Raw genomic sequence first — 21,782 nt, forward strand, 5'->3', positions numbered from 1 at the left:
GTCGCTCCAACCTGCAAGTACAAGATCTGAACCATTTGTCCTTGCGGGATAATGAATCCCTAAATCAGACGTCCCCCTCAAATACCGAAGTATCCTCTGAGCAGCCTGCCAATGCACCGTCTGAGGGTCACTCATAAGCCCTGCCAAGAGCCCAACAGCAAAACAAAGATCAACACGAGTGTTGAGGAGCCAAATCAATGATCCAATCAATTGACGATAGCGGGAATCATCCGCCATGGGAGAAGCTGAATGGGAAGTGGCCTTCCAGTTCGGATCCATAGGAGTAGAAAGGGTCCGACAATCCTCCATCGCAAAAGAAACCAAGAGCTCCTGTACATATCTCTGCTGACAAATGAAGATCCCCCTCTGAGACTGATAAATCTCATGGCCCAAAAAGAAATGGAGTAGACCCAAGTCCGTCATCTCGAATGTCCGATGTAAAGCTGACTTCGTCTCTTGGACATGCTGTGCATGATCACCTATGACAATCAAATCATCAACATACAACACACTTTATACAACAGATCTTTATCTTCCACTGTCTCTTTCTCTCTCTTCTCTCTGTGTATTCTCTCTCTCTCAGTCCTGCGCTTCCGCACCGCTGCACTCTGACAGGCCATCTCCTATGGCCAGCCAAGGCAAGAACAGCTCGAATAGTCGCCATACGAGCAGTGGGGGTAAAAGTATCATGACAATCAATCCCTGGGAAATGTGCAAAACCTTTAGCAACAATGCGAGCCTTGTGCTTGTCCAAAGAACCATCGCTAAGGTATTTGGTCTTGAAGACCCATTTGACGCCAATCACCTTCTTATTCGGGGGACGTGGCACGAGTGACCAAGTGCCATTCCTCTCAATAGCCTCCAACTCGGCTTCCATAGCTTTCTTCCATGGTGCGGACTGTAAAGCCTCCTTCACGGAGGTGGGCTCTCGATCCTGCATAACACGGGTCATCAAGCAATAGTTAGAGCAAACAAGCTCCGTAGAATGTGCTTGGTGCCTCCGTGACCGCTGCGGACCATCCTGCGGTCCCCACTCCTCATCAGGAACCCCCTCGATCCCTGAATCACAGAGTGTGTCACAGGCCCAACGAGGAGGAGGCCGGACCTCCCCTCGTCTCTCTCCATCAGCTGAAGACTCTCGAATATCCACGGTAGTAACTCCTCGGGGGTGACCAGTAGAACAGTAGACTCTGTGTCAGAAACAGAATCAGAATCAAAAGGCACGGGCTCCAAAGGAACTGTAGCAAGAGCCCAACTCTCCCCTGGATCTCCAAGAACGGGATGCTCCTCACCCGCTGATATGGCCGGAACCTCCACAAACCGCACTTCGCGACTAGTGTGCACATCCCACTTGACGGGATCATACAATCGATAGCCTTGGGACTGGGAGTTGTAGCCAACAAATACCCGTCTTCGGGAAGCTGCTTCAAATTTATCACGGTGAGCCTTGGGAATGTGAACATAGGCATCACACCCAAAGACCCGAAAGTAAGAAACATCGGGCTTAGTCCCAAAGTAAGCCTCAAAAGGTGTCATCCCATCAACGGCCGAAGTGGGGGATCGATTAAGAATGTGGACTGCAGTAGCCACAGCCTCGACCCACAGAAATTGAGGTGTCTGTCGATGCTCCATCATGGTGCGCGCCATCTCGATCACACCGCGGTTTTTCCGTTCAAGAATGCCATTTTCTTGAGGAGTGTTGGTATTAGTAAACTCCTAGTGAATACCTTTATCTGCACAAAAACGAGCAAACTCATTAGAAACAAATTCACCACCCTTGTCGGATCGCAGAGTCTTCAATCTCCGGCCTGATCGGTTCTCCTCAAAGAGAAGCCAATCCTTGAAGTGGGAGAAAGCTTCTGACTTCAATGCCAAGAAATAGGCCCGTGTCATCCTGCTGTAGTCATCTACAATCAACATGAAGTACGAGCTCCCTCGCAAGGACTCGTTCCTCATAGGGCCACAAAGATCCGTAGATACAAGCTCCATCGGTGAAGTAGACCGCCACGAAGCTTTGTGGGGAATGGCATCCCTATGCTGCTTCCCACGAATGCAGGAGACGCATAGCTGCTGGCTCACCACTATATCCGGCAACCCTCGAACAAGCTGTCCACGTGACGCCCTCCGAAGATAATCATAGTTGAGGTGACCAAACCGAGCATGCCATAGCTCTGACTGTGTCTGAGAGATAAGAAGAAGAGTAGAAAGGGTGGTGGAAGACTTCAATTTATAGATGCCGTTCTCCTCATATCCGGATGATAGAACCTTCCTTGACCCACGATCAAGGACTCGCACCGAATCATTGTCAAACTCCACCAAAAGTCCAAGGGAGAAAATCTTATGAAGTGACAGTAGATGATACCCTAAACCTGGTACATGCAAGACCTCTGAGGTATGGGTACCACCACATCCATCTAGAATAAGCTGCATCTTACCCCGTCCTGCAATAGACACTGAAGAGCTATCTCCAATGAGAATCTGCCCACGCGAGGGTCGCAACTGGGCAACACCATCTGATGAAGGAGTCATGTGCCGGGAGACACCACTGTCAACAATCCACTCTCGAGCCTGGGGAGCCGTCATCGCAGCATTAGAAGCATTCGGTGAAGAGTCCTCAATGACAGCTAGATGAAGAAATGCAGCTGATGAGGGTGCAACCACCGCTCCAGAATCCTTCGTGTTCTTCTTGTTGGTGTCCTTGTCTTTGTCAGGGCAATCCTTCTTCCAATGGCCAGTCTTTCTACAAATATGACATGTGGATTCTTTGTCCTTGTCCTTGTCCTTCTTTGACTTGTTATCCCCCTTTTTCTTCTTTTGGTCCTTCTTTTTCTTTTGAGAGGCTTGACCTGTCAATGCCTCCGATTTGGAAGCATTTTGTCCCTTTAGTTGTTCCTCTTGGTCCAAGACCATAGGAACCAACTCTTTCCACCGAAGAGTAGACTCTTGCCCCGAAGCAATAAGGGCGGAGTAGAAAGCACTGAATCGTGGCGGCACTGGGACAATAGTGTGATCGCCATGTCTTCAGAGGAAATCGGCTTCCCTGCATTCTGAACCTGCATCTGAAGCTGTCTAAGCTTGTTGATATGCTCCTGCAACGAAGAAGACTTGTTTACGGACAAGGTCCGCATCTGAACCTCCAAAGAAACCCGCTTCATTAGGGTCATCCGGTTATACATCTGATCAAGCTCCAGCCATATCTTCCGAGCCACTGTCAAGTGCTTGATGTGAGCTATCACGGCTGTAGTACAAGATAGAAAAAGAAAGGAACGAATCCTGGCATTCAGTTTGTCTCAGTGAGACTAAGCCTTGGCCAACTCCGCATGAGTATCGGAAGAGAGTTTGGACTCATCTCTTATCAAGGGCCGGTCGATCTCCTCCTGTACAAGCTCCGCCAAATCATAGGACTCAAGGATGGCCAACATCATGACGCGTCAGATGCGGTAGTTGTCGCCATCAAGCTTCTGATCTGTGGGAAGAGCCGGTAAGACAGGCACCTTCCGGTCCATAATTGTCTGGAACTCCAAGTCAATCTCTGTAGATATCTTCACCTGTAATGCCTTCACAAACGCAAAAGTAGTCCCCTCTGACCGTGAAAACTCAGCCTGCTAGGGCTCTGCCGCGTCCTGAAACTTCTTCACCCGCCGGGGGCGATGAAAAAGCAAAACCTGCACTTGAAAGCTGAAAACTCAAACTTCCTCCTCGTCAAACAGCAGCAAATCCACCACCTGGACTCCTTTCCTGCGCGCCCACGCTTGCTTCAGCCTTGTTCCGAGGCGCAGCCCTCTTGCCTGCCCTCAAACGCTGAAAACGCAGCCTTGTGTCGCGATAGAAACTCCTCTTCAGGTTGGTTCTGCACTCAGTCAGCCCTTCAACACTGCTCTGATACCATGTTAGAGTGCAGCGGTGTGGAAGCGTAGGACTGAGAGAGAGAGAACACAGAGAGAGAAGAGAGAGAAAGAGATAGTGGAAGATGAAGATCTGCTGTATAAAGTGTGCTGTATACAAAGATATGCAGATATATACACGGGCGCAGTGCGCTGGACTGCCGGTCTCCACCTCGACGATGCAACCTGCTGTTCACCTCGAAGTTCGCTGCAGTCTGCACTGTCTCCTGTCTGAAATCTGCGAGCAGAGACGGAATCTGCGCGTGCCACCAATCTGTAATCTGCGAGCAGAAAAGTGTGTGAGACTGCTGAAAAACTCGGCTATAAATAGCCAGGATCTGGGCAAAAAAAACAGGCAGATCGGCTGCATCCGACTGGACTGCAGTCAGTCGGACTGCCACGTGGCAGTCTGACTGTACAGTCCGACTGGACTGTGCAGTCGTGGACAGGCTATGATCTCTAACAGGAAGCAGGGAGTTCCAAGTAAAATCTAAGCAAGTTTACGACAAACCTTAAACAAGGAAGAAGAAACAAGAACAAGGCAAATGGGAAAGCAAGCTTATTGTTTAAAGGTATGGCTGAGGTACATATGCAAAGACTCATGGTCAAGGGAAGGTGAAGATGTCCCTCTTGACTAGCTTTAAACATAGTTGGAATTTCACTCGAGATGAAGCTTAAGAGATTGTTGACTCCTTTCTTGATTGCTTATGGTAAGATACAAAGTTGAATTCATTGATGGTAGATCAAGACTCATTCCAAAGAGTCAAGTAGAAACTCACAAGCAAGTCCTCTCATTTGTTGGTAAAGTGTCATATATCCCTCATGAAGTAGAGCTATTGTGCTGGCTTTAATCAGTTCTTCAAATCAATCAATTGCAAGGAAAAGATTCCATACTCCCAAGGTGTGTCATTTGGACCAAATTTGGTGGTGGTGGTGGCTTTCCACAAAACATCCTCTTCCCTCTCTTTATGTGATGCCCAGTTACAAGCGATGTTATTCCGAGTCTTCTTTATGGATAAGCTGCCAGTTGGCACTGTTGCACTAGGTAGTTGGCTCTCATTCAACCGAAAATAAGTTCTCAACAAACTATAAGTGCACTGATTGTTACGTAGAACTATTTTGCCTTACAATTTGCCAAAGATCTTCTTTACATGCCAACTTAGATTCAGGAAGGACTGGTCTTAAACTTTCCCAAGAACACCGTAATATCTTGTAGAAGATCACCGCTCTCTTGGTGTGTTACAGAAGTCGCTACTTGCTGAATAATTGCAACTCTCTGTTTCCCATGCAGGTGATACTTTCATAAGCAGCATCTGTGGCCTTGTTTCTGGTTCAGAACTCAATCAATCGGAAAAAAAATCACTTAAATCCAGTCGGAAGATGCAGAACAGCTCACTGACGTCATAGGAGGTGATCCAAGACTGCTTCAGATAAGTCTTGTCATGGCCAGATTCTCTGGCCACAACCGAATTTTCTTGGTAATATCAATCTGCAGAGAAGGATAAAAAATATATATGCGATGATCGTATGGAAGCAATGTTTCAAGGTGGTGGAAACAGACATTAGAAGACGACGGCCTCCTAAGCGCCTCCTCGTGCAAATCTACTTCCGCGTGCTCGCCGTTCGTCATCTGTCTTCTTCTTCGCCATCCTATGCTGCGACTTTGTCACCAGCTTCTTTGACTTTTCAGTTTCTTCTTCGTCTTTGCCTTCGACTGTAGGTTACCTTCTGCATGCTACTTCGAACTCGCCAATGCCGTCAACTCCCTCCTTCATGTCCTCCCCTGGCATGATGATGGTTATCGGCCTCCTGTAGCGGCCTTTTTAAACTTTAAAAAATCCTTCATTAATGGCACTTTCTTTCTCTTGATTCACATAAAGCTCGTAATTCATAGAAAAAGCTCAAGAAAAGCTTGTTTACATCAGATGCTTTTCCTATCAACCTGCATTTCCAGGCCACTGTCATCACTTTCGTCATCAATCTTTATCAGTCGTGGGCTGTCTGGACTACACATCGTCAATTTGGCTTGTAATGGCCGTCTTTATCGTAGTTTCCATCTGTAGATTTCTCAATAGTCTCCTCATTAGAATCAATCTCCTCAATCTATAACCCATAGAGAATAGCCTCGACAACAGCTAAAGCCTCTCGATGGATCATATCCTGCATTGACTTTTCAATAACTTGCCGTTTTCTTTTTATGATGTCAATGATAACATCATGAAATTCTCTTTTGGCAATCCCCAAGACTTCACCAAGAGTAAATTCAATTTTGCAATTAACAATTCGATCCTCAAGTATCTTTTTCAAGCCCATAGTCGTCTCGATGTTGGATAGCAGCTTGAATCTAGGTTGTTTTTTCGGCTTCAGATTCTTTATCTTTGGGGCCTTCTGATCTTCTTGGACTTTTGCCTTTTGTACGTCAGCCATACTCTGCTGCGGTCCTGAAGAAGAAAGATGAAGGACTAATTCACTCCTCTTAGTCGCACTCTTCAATTCTTCAGGTTGATCATTATCTCTTTCCCGCTTTTCTTCAACAAGTGCTTCAAATCCTTGAGATTTTACAATGTAAACATCGATAGAAAAGGCATCTACGCGATCATTCCATCCAGTCCCTTTTCTGATTGCATCTCCTATAGATGAAAGTTCGGATGATGAAGCTTTATCTTTCTTTTTTGCATGTAGTGCATAGGACCATAAAGGAGACTTATCTTTCGGCAACTGCTCCAATTGAAAACCATAGGCAGTAACTTCTCTTACCGCCTCTTGCTTCGCATAAGAAAAGTGTAAAAGAGATTTCTCCAATAATTTCTTCATACCTCCTTTGCCGAAATTCGTTTTAAGCGGTTGCTCTGTATCTCTGAAACATATCATCCTGTCCTTTCAGACCACCAACTTGAGTCTTTTCGCCTCTTAAAATTCTTGACAATCCTTCCGCTCATGGTCTGGACTATAGCACCATATTATGCAATGGCGAACACGATCATTTTTGGAAGAATTCATAGGAGTAGAAGAGGTTGGGATAGAAGTTGGAGCTAGGTTAAGTGGTTGTTGTTTTTTTCTGGTCATCTTAATTTGAAGATTTTTCAAGTTCTTTGAAATTTCCTTCACCATGTCTTTGACAGTTGGTTTGAAAGATGGTCTGACAACTGCAGTAGGAATAGGCATAGGCATAGACACAGGATGAGAAGTAGGAGAAGAAGTAGAAAGAGCAACATGAGAAGTAGGAGAAGTCAATATAGGAGAAGACATTGCTAGAGGTGTTTGCATACCGTTCTACAAGCGAGCCTTCCATCTCCACCTCTTCGTCAATGTGGAAACCGCATCAACAGCATCTTGCCAATCCGTCTGCAATCCCATAGGCTGCGTACGGTCTTCAAGAAGCTCTCCAAACTCATCCTAAAGTGCAGGATTAGCCGCCTGCAAGAACAACTCCACTTTCTCCGAGTTTAGGGCTCTTTGCTTAAGTGCATCCAATTGGCTGTAACGTTCTTTAAACTCGCGCAATAACTTGAAAGCAACAAGTCATTTGTTGGACTGATAGACCTACTCTTTGAACGTCTTCCGCGTAGCAATACCATAATCCTCCAGAAAATATTCATCTTTGAGCTCCTTGAAAACATTCCAGTTTGAGTCTTGCACAAATAATTCAAACACTCTAATCCGCAAAGTAGGCGTGACAAGCCGTAAGAAATAATTACTCTAGTTGGTTGATAAAGTTCCAAGGTTGAGAATGACCTCTTTCTTAAGACATAGTGATTACGTCTCTTAGCATACCGTTAACTTTTCTTTAGAACATCTTTCTCAGAAACAAGCTGACATTGTCACCACCTTGCAATGGCACATGTAGAGGTAATCTTCCTTTATCCTTTTTTATACAAGTTAAGGACTATTGTATCATGTCGTGGTTCTAGAAGGATAGTTTGAGTTTAACATAGCCCTCGTTCAATCCTAGCCATCTTTCCTTGATTTCTCCATCGTGTTAGTGTTGTTATCTGCCATGCTTCGTCTCCTATATTTCGACTATAGTATATAGCTTCATTAAACCATAGTCTGGTGTCACTTGTAGTGAGCATCACCTCCAAGATAAATCTGTCATCCACTTTTTGCAGCTGCTCACGATGCTTCATTACCGTGTTCTCCCAAGATCAGGCGGTCTCCACAGCCCATAACACCGTCCACAGTCGCCTTTACCAACACATCGTGTCTTGTTGATCAGATTTCTCACACTCTTTACAGCCTTCAATCTTCAGTTGTGGTCAGTACAATCTTCACAAAGCATTCTTTCCATATGTCCATAAACCTTACCGAACTTATTAGTTGTCGCCATGCTGAAGGGGTGGTAGTGAGAAACGGTAATACAGGGTGGCTTTCAGGTTCATGCAGTCAGAGGAGTTTGTCGTCACGGGAAGGGTCGTCTAGATGGTGAAGAGGATGGGTAAGGGCGAGGATTTGTTTCCCCGTTAGGTCAGGGAATGATGTCGGGAATCAAAGCCATTTCGAATGAGGCATTAGCATAGGGGTGGTCATTTCTTCTCCTACAGCTTCTTTTTTTGCAGCTTTGTCATCACCTTCTTCTGCTTCTGTAGGTCCTCTGCATCACAGCGATCGTAAAATTTACTTTCTCCACCCAATAAGCAGACCACAACCGCGGAAGCCGCATGTCAGTCGTCATGACAAGTTGCAGGCTTCACCGATGCTTCCTCTTTAATCTTATCGTCGATTCATCGTCTTCCAAGCTCATCAACTTCGGCCATCTCTTCTACTGCGTTGTCTCTCGTTCTTCTTCTTCGGCTTCGCTGCGGCCTCGTCCTCGCCTTCTCCTCCGTCTTCTACTTTTCAGCAACTTCCTCCCTTTCACACAACTTCTGCAGGCTTGTCCTTCAACTGCCGCCTTCAGCCGTCTGTCTTCCTCCTCCTCCCATCGTGATCGAGGTTTTCTTTTTTATAGGTTCTTTCGGCTTAGGAAAAAGATTCTCTGTTTTATCGTTTCATGACATCTGTGATGTCGTCGAGTGTATTAAAACGAGCTTCCGACGTCAAGGTTTACATTGCCCTTGTGCCGCCATCTCTCAGGGTGCTCCCATGAAGACGCTGCCATAATTATTGTCTATGAGTACTACGGGCAGAGACGTCATTGATGATGAAGCAGGATTCCTTCCCTTCAAAGCTTTTATGTCTGATCTTAATGCCTCTCAAATCACTCCGATTCAAGTCATCAAATTTTGAGGGTATACATATTCAAGACGAATGTTGTAGAGATCCAATAGCACCATATACACTCAATACGGTTAATGTAAGCCCTTTGCACAAGAACAGAAGATCGACTAACTCTCTAAGATGCAAGCTCTCACAACTTGTGAAGCAAACTACTTTGCAACCTCCTCGAGCTTACTGTTACAAATGCATGTTTATAGGCAAAGACATGGCACAAGCATGTAGTGTCCACAAGGCATTGAACTAAACCTAAACTTCCCATTTGCATCTGATATAGCATGGCACAAGGCTTTCTCATCAAATGGTGAATCCCCGTGACCTTCAAGACATACATACTTTAATGCTGTACAACCAATCAAACAATACTCCACACAAAAATTATGAATGTACTGAAAGAATGTGCCTTGCCTAACCGCATGTGTTCGTGCGTCATGCAAACAAAAAGAGACACAACAGAAAATAAATTCCTAATGACGCTGACTAATGTGATCAAATTCTTGGCGCAAAACTCCGCCCTCAGATTTGTAGTGGTGGACGCGTAGCGTCATGACAACGTGTACACACACACACACACACACACACACTCTCTCTCTCTCTCTCTCTCAAGCTATAATAATGAGCTCTCTTTGTTCATTGTTATATATTATATGCGTAGGGTTTCTTTTTGGGTGCGCATTGTCAACCCTTTAGTCCATCCCTTGTGCACTTACAATACCTGGTCTTTAGAGTAGGCTTGTGCAAGGTTTTGAAATGCATGCAAAAAAAATATTTTTAAAAGCTTTTGGGGTTTTCTAATGCACACCTACTTGTGGGGACATTTTAATTACTAATAGGTTTATAAAACTTGCATGGGAGTGATTCTAACACTCAAATTTTATAATAAATTTTATCTCATGCTATGAATTTTCCAAACTAACTCTTAAATGCTATGGAATATTCACAAGACTAAAAATATGAATAGAGATGCAATTTAGAAAGTGGAGCGTTCAACAACTTCAAAGATGATTCTATTATTTTTTGGGCTTCCACCTTGGTCTCTTCCTACTATTTCCAACAACCAGCTATCACTTATTATTTAACAAGTAGCATTTTGGGAAGTTTCTTAACTTGTAAAATTGGTGTTTTTGTTAACTCATAATTCCTTTCGTAGCTCCTTTTAACATTTTGGACTTTAGCAACATGTGTTTTCAGTAATACTGTTTTGAGTAGATATTCTTTTGGCATTGCTTGAAATTGGTTAATGTATGTTTTAAACTTCTATGTCTACACAAGCATATACTTTAGCAAGACACTCAATGCATGTTCACCTTGCATGCTCTAAAGCAACTAATTGAGTTGTTTAGAAGTACTATATTCATTTTTAAAAACTACTTACACAATTGCATGATGTAAACTTCTAGTGGCTACATAAGCAAAGGCTTCAACTAAGCAACTAAGCCATTGAAAGTATTTTCACATTGTATATGGATCTAATGCAAGTAGTTGGAAGAGGCCTTAGTACATAATATAACATGAAATGTGGATTTTTAAAAATGTAAAATGTAAACAAGCAATGAATTGCAAGTAACAATATGGCTTTAGATATCTATACTAAATAATTCAATGATCTACCTATCCGAATCAGGCATAATGTTTGAAGGTTGAAATACCCTTCAATGGGGATGTTCTCCTTCTAGAGAAGAATTTACAATGTATCACTCTTCACGTGTGTAGCTTCGCATGACTATGGTGCCAGGCTTAGATGGATTGGTGCATATTTATTCATGCACTTTGACTCAGCTAATCGCTCGCAACCCCTCACCTTGCAAGTTCTCCTACCATGCATGTCCGCTCACTCGACTAGTCGTGGATTGGATCCATAACTCTACCAGCCTTTGCAAGCTAACTCCAATCGATAGTCAGAGCAAGAGAAACTCACAAATGATCGTACTCTAGATGAGTCAGAGAGCTCCCAAGCTCTGACGATTCCTTCGACCACACGAACCTCCAAGCCTTGCGAACCTCAAAACTCACAAGCACTACGCAAGATCGTGATGCTTCGCCTGTTCCTTGAGGCCGAGTGACCCTCTCTCTCTCTCTCTCTCTTTCTCTCTCCCTCTCAAGCTCTCCTTTGATACAAACCATCAACCTCTTAAACTCAAGCTCGGCTCAAGAAGGGGTGAGGAGATGAGATTCAGAGAGCAGGAAAGCGAGTCAAGGCAAGCTCAATTAGCAACACACACACACACACACACACACAGACACACGCACATATGCATAGAGAGGTTCCATAGAAACATTTGACACACCAAGAAAGAATTTGCAACCACAAGAATCATAAATATGGGACCTTAAATAATTAAGGTTGTTTCCCACCTTAAATATGGGACTCTTGTTTATAATTAGAAATGTCCTCTTTTTCAAAGTGCTTGTAGCCAAGAACTCCTTTCATATGCATCCGTAGCACCACAAGTGACTTGTTCAGACCTTCTCGCTTAATTTTTCTCGATTAACTCATTTTAATGATTTTAAATGCACATTAAATTGGGATTGCATGGGAGTAATCCCAACACTCAAAATAATTTAAACGTTCAACCAGTTCCAATAATTTAAATGTACGAATCAATATATTTTCTTGCTATTTTTAGATTTTCTTGGGACTTTGGTAGCTCTTGGCTCAGATTCTCGATCTTCATGGAATTCTTGCATCTCAAAATTTTCAAATTTTCTTTAGCTCTGGTTGTAGCTTTTGGTTGGCTTCCCATCCTTTCCAATTTTATATGGGCTCTTTGCTTTACTGAACTTGCATCAGGTTAATATTACCCCCCTTACTAATTAGTGCGAGTCCCATGGCACTTAGAAAATCCTTGGGACTTGAATGAAATGGCAAATGGGGGTAAGAGGTCATGTGATAATGAAGAATAGGTGGAGATTGGAGGCTCTTTGTAGTGCCTTGAATGTACATGTGAGGAAAAGTTGGATGTGAAGTGAGTGGGGGGAAGTGTAATTGGGACTTGCATCTATACTAAGCATGCCAAGGCTTCCTAGGTTTGTCCCACACTGGAGGACCCAACTGGTGAATAGTTGTTCATGTGGTATTCATGGTGATAGTTTTGCAAATTCCTTGGGATGTTTTGCCATTGAGGACTTTGAATGAGATGTGGGGGAAAGGCCTAGGGGGGTGAGATGGAGCCAACAATCAAAATCACCAAATACCCTCCATTTGAGGACCCCCTAGGTGGTGTGCATACTCAATGATTTTTCAGCTCTTATTTTTTCCTTTATTTCTTTTCTCGTCTTTTCTTTTTTTAAAATTTGGTGTACAACTAGTCCTTTTCCTTCCCCTTACCTTGAGTTGGCAAAAGGAGTAGCTTTAGGGAGCACTCCAAGCAAGCCTAACTCATGAGATAGCTCTTCATTGCCACTTGAGTTGCCAGTGGAGTAGTGGGCAAGAAGAGGGGTTATAGCTTGTGAAGTGGCAAGTGAATACTTATCCGTTATGTAGTACTTTATGAATAATATGATTGTTGATGGCTCATCAAAGAATGACATATGGTATGTAGATTCAAGTGTCTCTCAAAGAATGATGTATATTATGTAGACTCAAGTGCCTCTAACCACATGACTTATCACATAGAGTGGTTTAGAGAGACGTGCGGTCCAAAGTCTCCAGGCTATGTGGAGATAGGAAATGATATAACTCACCCCATTGCTCATGTTGAAAATGTTTCTTTGAGTATGTAGGATGGTAAAACTAAGTACTTGGTTAATGTGCCACATAGACAAAATATTATAGAAAATTTAGTTTATGTGGCTTAGATGGTAGAACATGGATTGCAAGTTCGGTTCACATCTAATGGTTGTTATGTAGAAGATCTAAAAAATGATTGCAAATTGATTACAAAAGGGAAACGTGCTGGTAAATTGTTTACTCTTGATGTAAGTTTGCTTGAAATGGATGCTGTCATATTTACATAAGATTCAGGTATTGTGGATGATATTAAAATTTGGCATAAGAAAATTGATCATGTGAATGTGCAGTGGCTAAAAAACATGTAGTCAAAATAGATTGTAGATAGTTTGCTCAAGTTTAGAGTTGATGGGTTGTATAAAGTATGTGAAGCATGTCAATTTGAAAAGCAAGCAAGGTATATGTTTCCACATGAAAGGCATGCATGTAAGTAGCCACTTGAATTGATACATTCTAATGTGTGGGATTCTACAAAGACTGCAACTTTAAGTGGTTGCAAGTATTATGTTTTTTTCATTTATGATCATACTCTTGCAAAGTATGGGTTTACTTTATGCGTAAGAAAAGTGATGTGTTCACTCACTTTAAAAGCTTTAAGGCTTTGTTTGAGAAGGAGATAGGGTTGTATATTAAATATTAAGGTTGGATGGAGGGGGAGAATCTCTTTCCAATGAGTTTTTTATTTTTTTACAAAAGAATGGTATACAAACGTAGTATACATATATATATAGTCCACAACAAAATGGGATTATTAAGTAGAAAAGAAAATATATTGCAGAGATAGCTCATGCATTGAGGTTAGAAAGAAACTTGTCTAATTACTATTGGGCTGAAGCAATTGCTACTGCTATATATATTATGAAAAGGACATCCATTATTGCTATACATGATATGACACCCGAAGAGAAGTTTACAGGTAGAAAGCCAAATCTATTCCATTTGAAAGTATTTGGATGTATTGCTTATGTGCATATTCCTGATGAGTTGCACAATAAATTGGATTTCAAATTAGAAAAATATATATTTGTTGGATATTCTCTTAAGTAGAAGAGATATAGATGCTATAACTCTATTACATATGAGCTAAGAGTTAGCAAGGATGTTGTTTTTTATGAAATGAATAGTTGGTATAGTAATGTATAGAATGCAATTGAGGTTAATGAGCATAAGAGTGTGGCTGTGCAGAAAACATGTCAACAGTCATAGACATTAAGTAAACTAGAAGAGTCTCCTAGTTATGATTCTATTAATAGACCTTGGAGTGGTAGATTGAGATCACATGTTACTCCACTAAGTACATTATAGATGCCATGAAAGATAAAGGGAAAGTTAGGGACTCACCTATTATGACATATGTGGTATCAGGTTTCTCTCATGTTGATGTTGATTCCTTCTCAAATGTCTCTAAGCAATGTTTAGATGAGAAGCTTGGAATTCCTTCTATTAAAACATCTAGTGTGCAAAAGGCACAAGAGGATGCTAAAGCACCTTGAAGTGATCCAAGTCTGTGAAAGTCAAGTAGAGTAAGAAAGCCAACACAATGATTGATATATGACAGCTATGTAGCTCATCACTATGCATATATGGTGGTTAAGGTTGTGCACGATGTGGAATCCACTTGTTTTGAGAATGTAATGGATAATGAGTATTGGGATTGTGCTATGGATGAATAAATGACTTCACTTATGGATAATGATACATGGAAGTTAGTGCATTTACTAGATGGTAAGAAAGCTATTGGCTCCAAATGAGTTTACAAGGTCAATGATGGATCTATTTGACAATTATAAGGTACAACTAGTTGCCAAATTGTATGTGGAGACTTACGGTATTGATTATGTGAAAACTTTTTTTCCAATGGCTAAAATGGCAACTTTAAGGGCTATCATAGTAGTGGTTGCATCAAAGGGAGGAAGTTTATGTGGAACAACCACCTAGTTATGTAGATAAGAGTCATCTAGATTATGTATGTAGGCTTCATAAGGCCTTGTATAGGCTGAAGCAAGAACCCAGAGTATGGCATGACAGGATTGCACAATACCTTGTTAGCATTGGATTTCACAGAGCACAGGTTGATCACTCACTCTATGTATGTGAGACTAGTTTTTCACCAAGTCCATGAGCAAAACTCAACCAAGATCAAGAATCTTCCTCAACCTCTTTTCTCCCTAACCCTCCATTTCCACCCTCTCGCTCCATATAGGATGAATCCATTACTAGTCCTTGGACCTGATCACATACTCAAATAATGACAGTCTACCATCAGAAGATGAGATCCTTGCCAATGTCTACAAACTTTTCCCCTATCAGAAGAGCAAGTATAGACCTCCTCCCTTAGCCACCTAGAGAGTGTCGTGATAGTGCCACTCTATTTACAAAATGGTTGAGGATTTGTTTTCACTCACTAAAAATCCCACCATAGATTGTTTTCTACAATTGGACCCTATGTTTGGCACTGTTTGCAATGATAGATCTAGGATTGGCTGACATTGACATGCTGTTGCTTGTTTCTTAATGGCACCCTACATGGGAGGAACATGAGCATTTCTTCCACAAAAGTCTCATAATCTTGGATCAACTGACTCAAGAAATACCATAAAAGTTGTTAAAAGATGTTAAATCCTCCCTTCTTATTTACCAACTACAATCCTCAAAGTTCCTTATGTTGTTGATGACAACTTACAACAACTTTGTGGCTAGCCTGCTCACTTCTTGAACAAATGGTATACACTTCACCATGAGGATACCACATTAGGAAGCAAAGTGGTCACCACCACTAAATATAGGAAGCTTGTTAGCTCCTTGAAACATGAGTTGGCATATTATGAGACCTCTTCATTATGAGCAATCATCAAATCCCACGCAACATTGACGCCTCCAAAATAGCCGTTGCATCACCCACTCTTTTACAAGTTACTAATTGAGAATGAGGTCCATGTTGCTAGTTGATTCAATGGACATTCACTCTTGGATGACCTCACATCATATCTTTGTGAGTTACTTGTTTGACCAACTGACCTAAATGCTCTCACCAACCTGGAGTACAACCTAGGATTTTATGACTGGTGGATTCTAGATCCTTCTCCATTATACATTAAAAAACACTCCTTCAATTGTGCATAGTAATAAAACTATAAATCTTACAAAATAAAAATATATTGCACACAATGTGACCTTATCTTCCAAGCTAGGAAGATTGCTCCTACTTTGCAGAGGAGGAAGGGAGACCAACGATATAAATTTTCCAATATCCTTGCAACCTCCAGATATCAAGTTCTTGATCAAGAAAGCTACTTGCCAAACCAACAACCAAAATTCCCAACCAAGTAACAATTTATTGTAATTATGGTAGAAGATGGGTAAGAATTATGGATTTCATCATGCAATAGTATTCATGTATAAAAATAATTGGGAAGTTAAACTTTTGAACAAATTCGAATGAGAGATGATCTTTCAAGCATTTTTGAAGAACTCTCGAGAATTTCCTTGACCTTGTAGGAAGTAGAACAAGCACGAGTAGGGAACAAGCCCATCCTTGTCAAAGATACCCTTAACTAAGATAAAATCATCTTTATTGCCTAGCAATGTGTTGACTTTGGAGTGGCAATAAACATGTACAAAATGGGCTACGTTTGATTTCGGAACATGAGCAACATTGAGAAACTAGTGAATCATTACCAATCACTCCTCGGAGAACTATCAAAATGTGAACTAGGAACTTAACTCAAAGCCACGACGTCTTGCCCCATCCACTTTCTAGCTTATGAAGCTACCAACTTCTACTGCTACCCAAAAGGAAAGTCTTTAAGCTCAGATTCAATATCCAAAGTTGAGAACAATGGATGACTCGAGAATCCATAATTGAGGCCACTCCGAATGTGGTAGGAAAAACCTTGGGGATAAAAGTTGTGGAAGTGTCTCAGCAATGGAAGGATCCTATTCTTCACCAAAAGATATTGATGCTATTAGGTATATACGATGAGGAGGTAAGGGTCACTACACATGTGTTTTTTCATCTATTCACCTACAACAAGCCCTTGACTACCTAGACCAAAATACCCAAGTGGCTTATGGATGACATCCTAAAAAGGAACCTAACGAAGTAAGTTTGGAATGCATTATGGATTGAATGCATCACAAAATCCCTAGCCAAGGCCCACAAGGTCTACTCAAGGGAGACAACTAGCAAACTAAATTGCATGAAAGATAGAAACACTATCATTAATTATGGTAGCGCACTATCCCACCTCATAGCCACTCACATGGGAATCTTTGTAGGAGCCAATGTTGTCCCTCTCCCACCACCAAACCTACAAGTACTAGAAAAGGAACAACAACAAGAAAAGGAATCAAGAGAGTAACTAGGGCAACAAAAATGACAAAGGTAACATGATGAGGAGGAAGAAGATACAATTTTGTTGGAAAAATCCCTTAAGTAGAATACAACAAGAGGGAACAAGGAAAACAAGATGAATGAGAAGGTAACATGAAGAGTATCATCGGACTATAAGGCTTTTCTTTGAAGAGTCCCTATACAAATAATTGGGCAAGATTCTGATAGAAAAAGAAGAGGGTAGCTCTAGAAAAAGAAAGGATAAAATAGAAGAGATTCCACCAAGTGACTCAACTCTCATGTTGAACCTACAAAGCCAAATGGAAAGAAAAAGTAGATACAACAATCATAGAACCAAATAATAGAGCTAGTCAAGTCCATATCTATAGTAGAGATCATCACTACAACACATTAGGAAAAGTATACAAGCTAAGAGCACTTAGAACCATCCTAAGCAACAAGGCTATATGGTCAATTTGGAAACCTTGTAAAAAATGTACGAAGAGCTCAAGGAGAGTTGGGAAATAGCACTTAAAGAGAAGTAAGAGGCCCAAGAGAAGTACAAGACTTTCATAACCACTAGATGGAGTAATAGAAGTTAAAATATCAAAAGCAACTATAAGAAAAGGAGAATGCCCTATAGAAGAAGACAAAGGATCTCACTAAAAAAGAGACACTATTAAGGGAGGAATTCTAGAAGAAATTGAAAGAGAAGGAGAACTCCTTATAGGAATGGGTCAAGAAACTTATCAAAAGGGTGTAATCTTAAAGAAGAAGCTTTAGAAGCAATTTCACAAAAAAGAGGTTATCTTGCAAGGGTAGGATATGCCATAGAGATTTAGGAAAACAGGATGATGCAAAAGGAAAAATTAGCAGAAATAGCCAAGACAAACTAATGGTTGATATGAAATACCCACTAACAACACTCCAAATTGAGCTCTCTCAAGAGGGAAATATTATAGATTAGGAAAAGAGAGCACAAGCACCACTTATAGGAGAAAGAACAGTGGAAGGTCACCTATGAAAATTCGCAAAGGACAATGGTGACTAGGTTGACCCCCCAACAATAGACTCAAAAGAAGGGGAAGCATAAAGACTATGGGAATCAGCATTGATGAAGCTATCCACTAACCCAGGGGCTACTTTATATGAAGAATTCCAAAACAAAGTTAAACTTGATGCTTATAGGTTCATCCTCAATATAGTGGAGATCTGTAAGGAGGTAGCACTCAGAGCCTACATTCTACTTTCGACCCTACTAAACTCAAGGCCTAACTTGGGATAGCCACAAGCATACTAGAAAGCATGGAATAGGTAGGGAGGTCAACCTAATGACTATAGAACCAACTAGATAAGACCTCATACAAGCTAAGCCCTCCCCATCAGAATCTCCTCTTGACTTGGAGCCACCCATCATCATGACATCGCCTACGAATCTACTTGATCTACTAGACTTTGACTTTGGAGAGTTAACAAATTAGCCAATTGAGGAAACCCATGAGCAAAAAGAAAGCATGTAATGCAATGGTTAAGGAGCTGAGGACACAACCATAGAAGGTAACTGATTTTCCTCTTCCAGTAGAGCATCTAGTAGAAGAAGAGTAAGGAAACCCTAAGGAGGTGGTATAGAGATTTCAGACACAAGAAGAATCTAGCAGTGTTGTGATTTTTGATTTTAAGATGGATGGATAGACAAGTTCAAGGAACCCTTTTTTGAATTGTGCAAATGCTCATTCAAAGGACAAAAAGCATAGCAAAGAAGTGGATATGGCTACTAGACATTGAAGCCTTCAAGATAACTTGTCAGACCACAAGTGCCACAAGATGATACCTCATCATGAAACCATGGGAAGCTTAGCCAACATAGCCAGAATGGAGGTACCCTATCGTTGAAAGTGACAAGGCAACATGGCAGGCCTTCCTTTACTCTTATGTTAATGCAAACATAGATCCACTTCATTGCCCCTATCCTCATTGGCAAAACAAGGAATACAAGGAAGGAGAACATGGCATGTACAACTTTTCAAAGATTCAAAATGTCAAAGCCATTGAGAAGAAAGGAATCTACTTCTTCTAGCATTTTGACCTCATTTCATATTTTTTTCATTTTGCGAGCAATTTACAAACTACCCATGTTAACAATATTTTGTGAAGGCTAAGGGCAAAGAAGGTCAAAGCAAGGTCAAAGTGCAAGTGTCAGCTATTATTTTTTGGAAAGATTATAATTTTATGGAGATTCATTATATTATTTGGGCACTTGTATATTATTGTTCTACTCATGGACACCAGATTATCATGGATGTATAATTTTGTGAGATTCGAGATCACTTCCATGGACTCACTACCATGCACATCATATTTATCGCCCACAATTGTATTTATCACACCTGCAAGTGTTGCATGGATTGGATACATGTATTTGATTAGATTGGCATAGGCTTAGTCTATTTAGACTAAGGTACAAGCATTCAATGAGGATTGACCAGCCTAGAACCCACAAAGTGGGTAGGACATCCAAAAGAGGGTGCAAACCCTAATTCATAGTGATGGAAACCCTAAAACGAAAAAGGGACACAAACCCTAAAATGTAGAGTGGGTGCAAACCCTAACCCTAACCCTAATTTGTGTCTATATAAGAGTGGGAGATCTTAGTTGTATTCATCCTTTTGGTGCATCCATGTTACAGAAACTTTATCAATGCAATTATTGAAGCTTTCTATTCTCTTCTTCTATTCTATCATCTTGCCTCCATTATTGAGAGTGAATGAGAGTGAGTGAGTGAGAGGTGTGTTGAGTGGGAGACTGAGGGAAGGTGAAGTTCTTCATTGTCTTCTTCTTCTTCTCTAGTAGCTTCTCAACTTGTTGGTGTGTCTGGTGGTGGATGCAAAGGAGCGACGACATTGGATCATGTTGATTGTGGTCATGGAACCATCTTCGAGCCTTCAAGCTTTTGGGCTACAATGCAAGAAGGTAAGTTGGTGAATTCACTATGTCTCAATGTTAGTCTTGTGTTATTACTTTCTTGGGATAGAGAGGACGATGCTTGGTTAGTGAGAGATTGTCACCAAAGTGAGTTATAACTTTTGAAAGAATAAAAGTCATGTCCAAGGTCTCGACTAATGGTGCATTTGAATCAATATTTTGGTTTTGTTTTCAGGACCAAGGATGATGCAACCACTGATGTTCTCACACTCTTTCCATGTGGCAAAATAGAAGGCTTGTGCATGGGCATGGATGGGATCGATGGGGTACTGATTGTCCATGTCTTTGGCTAGCATTCCAAAACCCACGTGACTAGGATAGGAAGGTTGAATCAAAAGGAACCGGTTCTTTGGATAGAGTTGAAGAGATTGGATTTATTAGAGTAGGAAAAATCACAAAATACAAAACTAAAAATTTGAAAAATACAAAAATCTCAAAACACAAAACTCAGACTCAAACTTTTCTCGCTTAAACAAACCATGTGATATTTTTATGGATTGAAGATACATCATGCTTGTCATGCTTGTTGGGTTGTGTGTGTATTGAAGTGAAAGAAATGCAAAAATGCAAAATACAAAACTTAAAACTCAAAACTCAACTCTTTTTACTTGAATAATTTGTATATCAATGTTATAGATGCAACTTTCTTATCATGGATGATTGACAGTATGAGCATTGAAGCAAGAAGAGAGAAAAACTCAAAAAACTCCAAAGTTAAAAGAAACCCAAAACACAAAAGGCAAGGTAAAAACTCAAAGCTCAAAATTCTCTTACATGAACAATTGTGTCATACTATTGTGAATTAAACATGCATCATGCTTATCATAGTTCTTTGGTTGTATGTGCATTGAAGAAAGGGAAGTAATCAAAACTCAAAACATACAATGCAAGAGTCAAATGCAGGGCCATTGTTTCATTGTTTGGTTGGTTGTTACTTGTTGCTATTTGATAGTTAGGATCCTTCACATCTAAATTTAGAGTTCCTTTGCACACTAAAATATCATTATCATCATCATAGTTCATACTCACATCCATAGTTCACTCACATTCAAAATTCACAACCCTCACATACATCACATTAATCCACTTATCACTTGCACCACCCACTTGCACCACCTAGATTGCTTTACACTCGTACCACTTGCACTACATGACTTGCACCACCCACCTAGGTCACTTTGCACTTGCACCATCCCTGCACCACCTAAGGCTTGTACTAAGCTTGCACGGCCCACCTTGCACCACCTACCTTGCATCACTTAGCTTGCACAACCTAGTTGGACCACCTCAAAACTTGCATCACTTGGCTTGCACTTGCACCACCTAGGCTTGCACTTGCACCACTAGGTTTGCACCACTTGTCTACATTTGTCACTTGCACCACCCACTTGAACCACTAGGTTTGTACCACTTCCACTGCCCTCACAACTTGCACTACCCACTTGCATCACCTAGGTCACATTGCACTTGCACCACCTAAGTCACTTTGCACTCGTACCAATTGCACTATCCTTACAACTTGCACCACCCACCTAAGTCACTTTGCACGACCTACACTTTGCACTTGCACTATCTACCTAAGACTTGCACCATTTTTCACTCTTACACATCAAACACTCACTCCCACCACGGAGTTCCA

The 21,782-nt window shown here is 41.3% G+C and overlaps 1 protein-coding gene across 2 annotated transcripts in view; it reads left to right on the plus strand.

Moving 5' to 3' along the window:
* Positions 1 to 20,599, plus strand: part of LOC148009801 (zinc knuckle (CCHC-type) family protein) — a 61,495-nt gene extending 40,896 nt beyond the window's left edge. Inside the window, exons 9-10 of one of the 2 annotated variants that reach the window (XR_015689672.1) lie at positions 20,012 to 20,131; positions 20,319 to 20,599. Coding sequence is in view for 1 of the 2 variants with exons in the window: in XM_087672581.1 (XP_087528707.1) it covers positions 5,176 to 5,179 (4 nt within the window). In the remaining variant the exon portion in view is untranslated. Of the gene's footprint in view, positions 1 to 5,175; positions 5,794 to 20,011; positions 20,132 to 20,318 lie in introns of those variants that run through there. The other variant, XM_087672581.1, reaches the window with a different exon arrangement.
* Positions 20,600 to 21,782: the final 1,183 nt, after the last annotated feature.

Source organism: Lygodium microphyllum, chromosome 30 (assembly GCF_053477565.2).
Source record: "Lygodium microphyllum isolate KBCC chromosome 30, Lygodium_microphyllum_v1.1.10, whole genome shotgun sequence".
Lineage (NCBI taxonomy): Eukaryota > Viridiplantae > Streptophyta > Polypodiopsida > Schizaeales > Lygodiaceae > Lygodium > Lygodium microphyllum.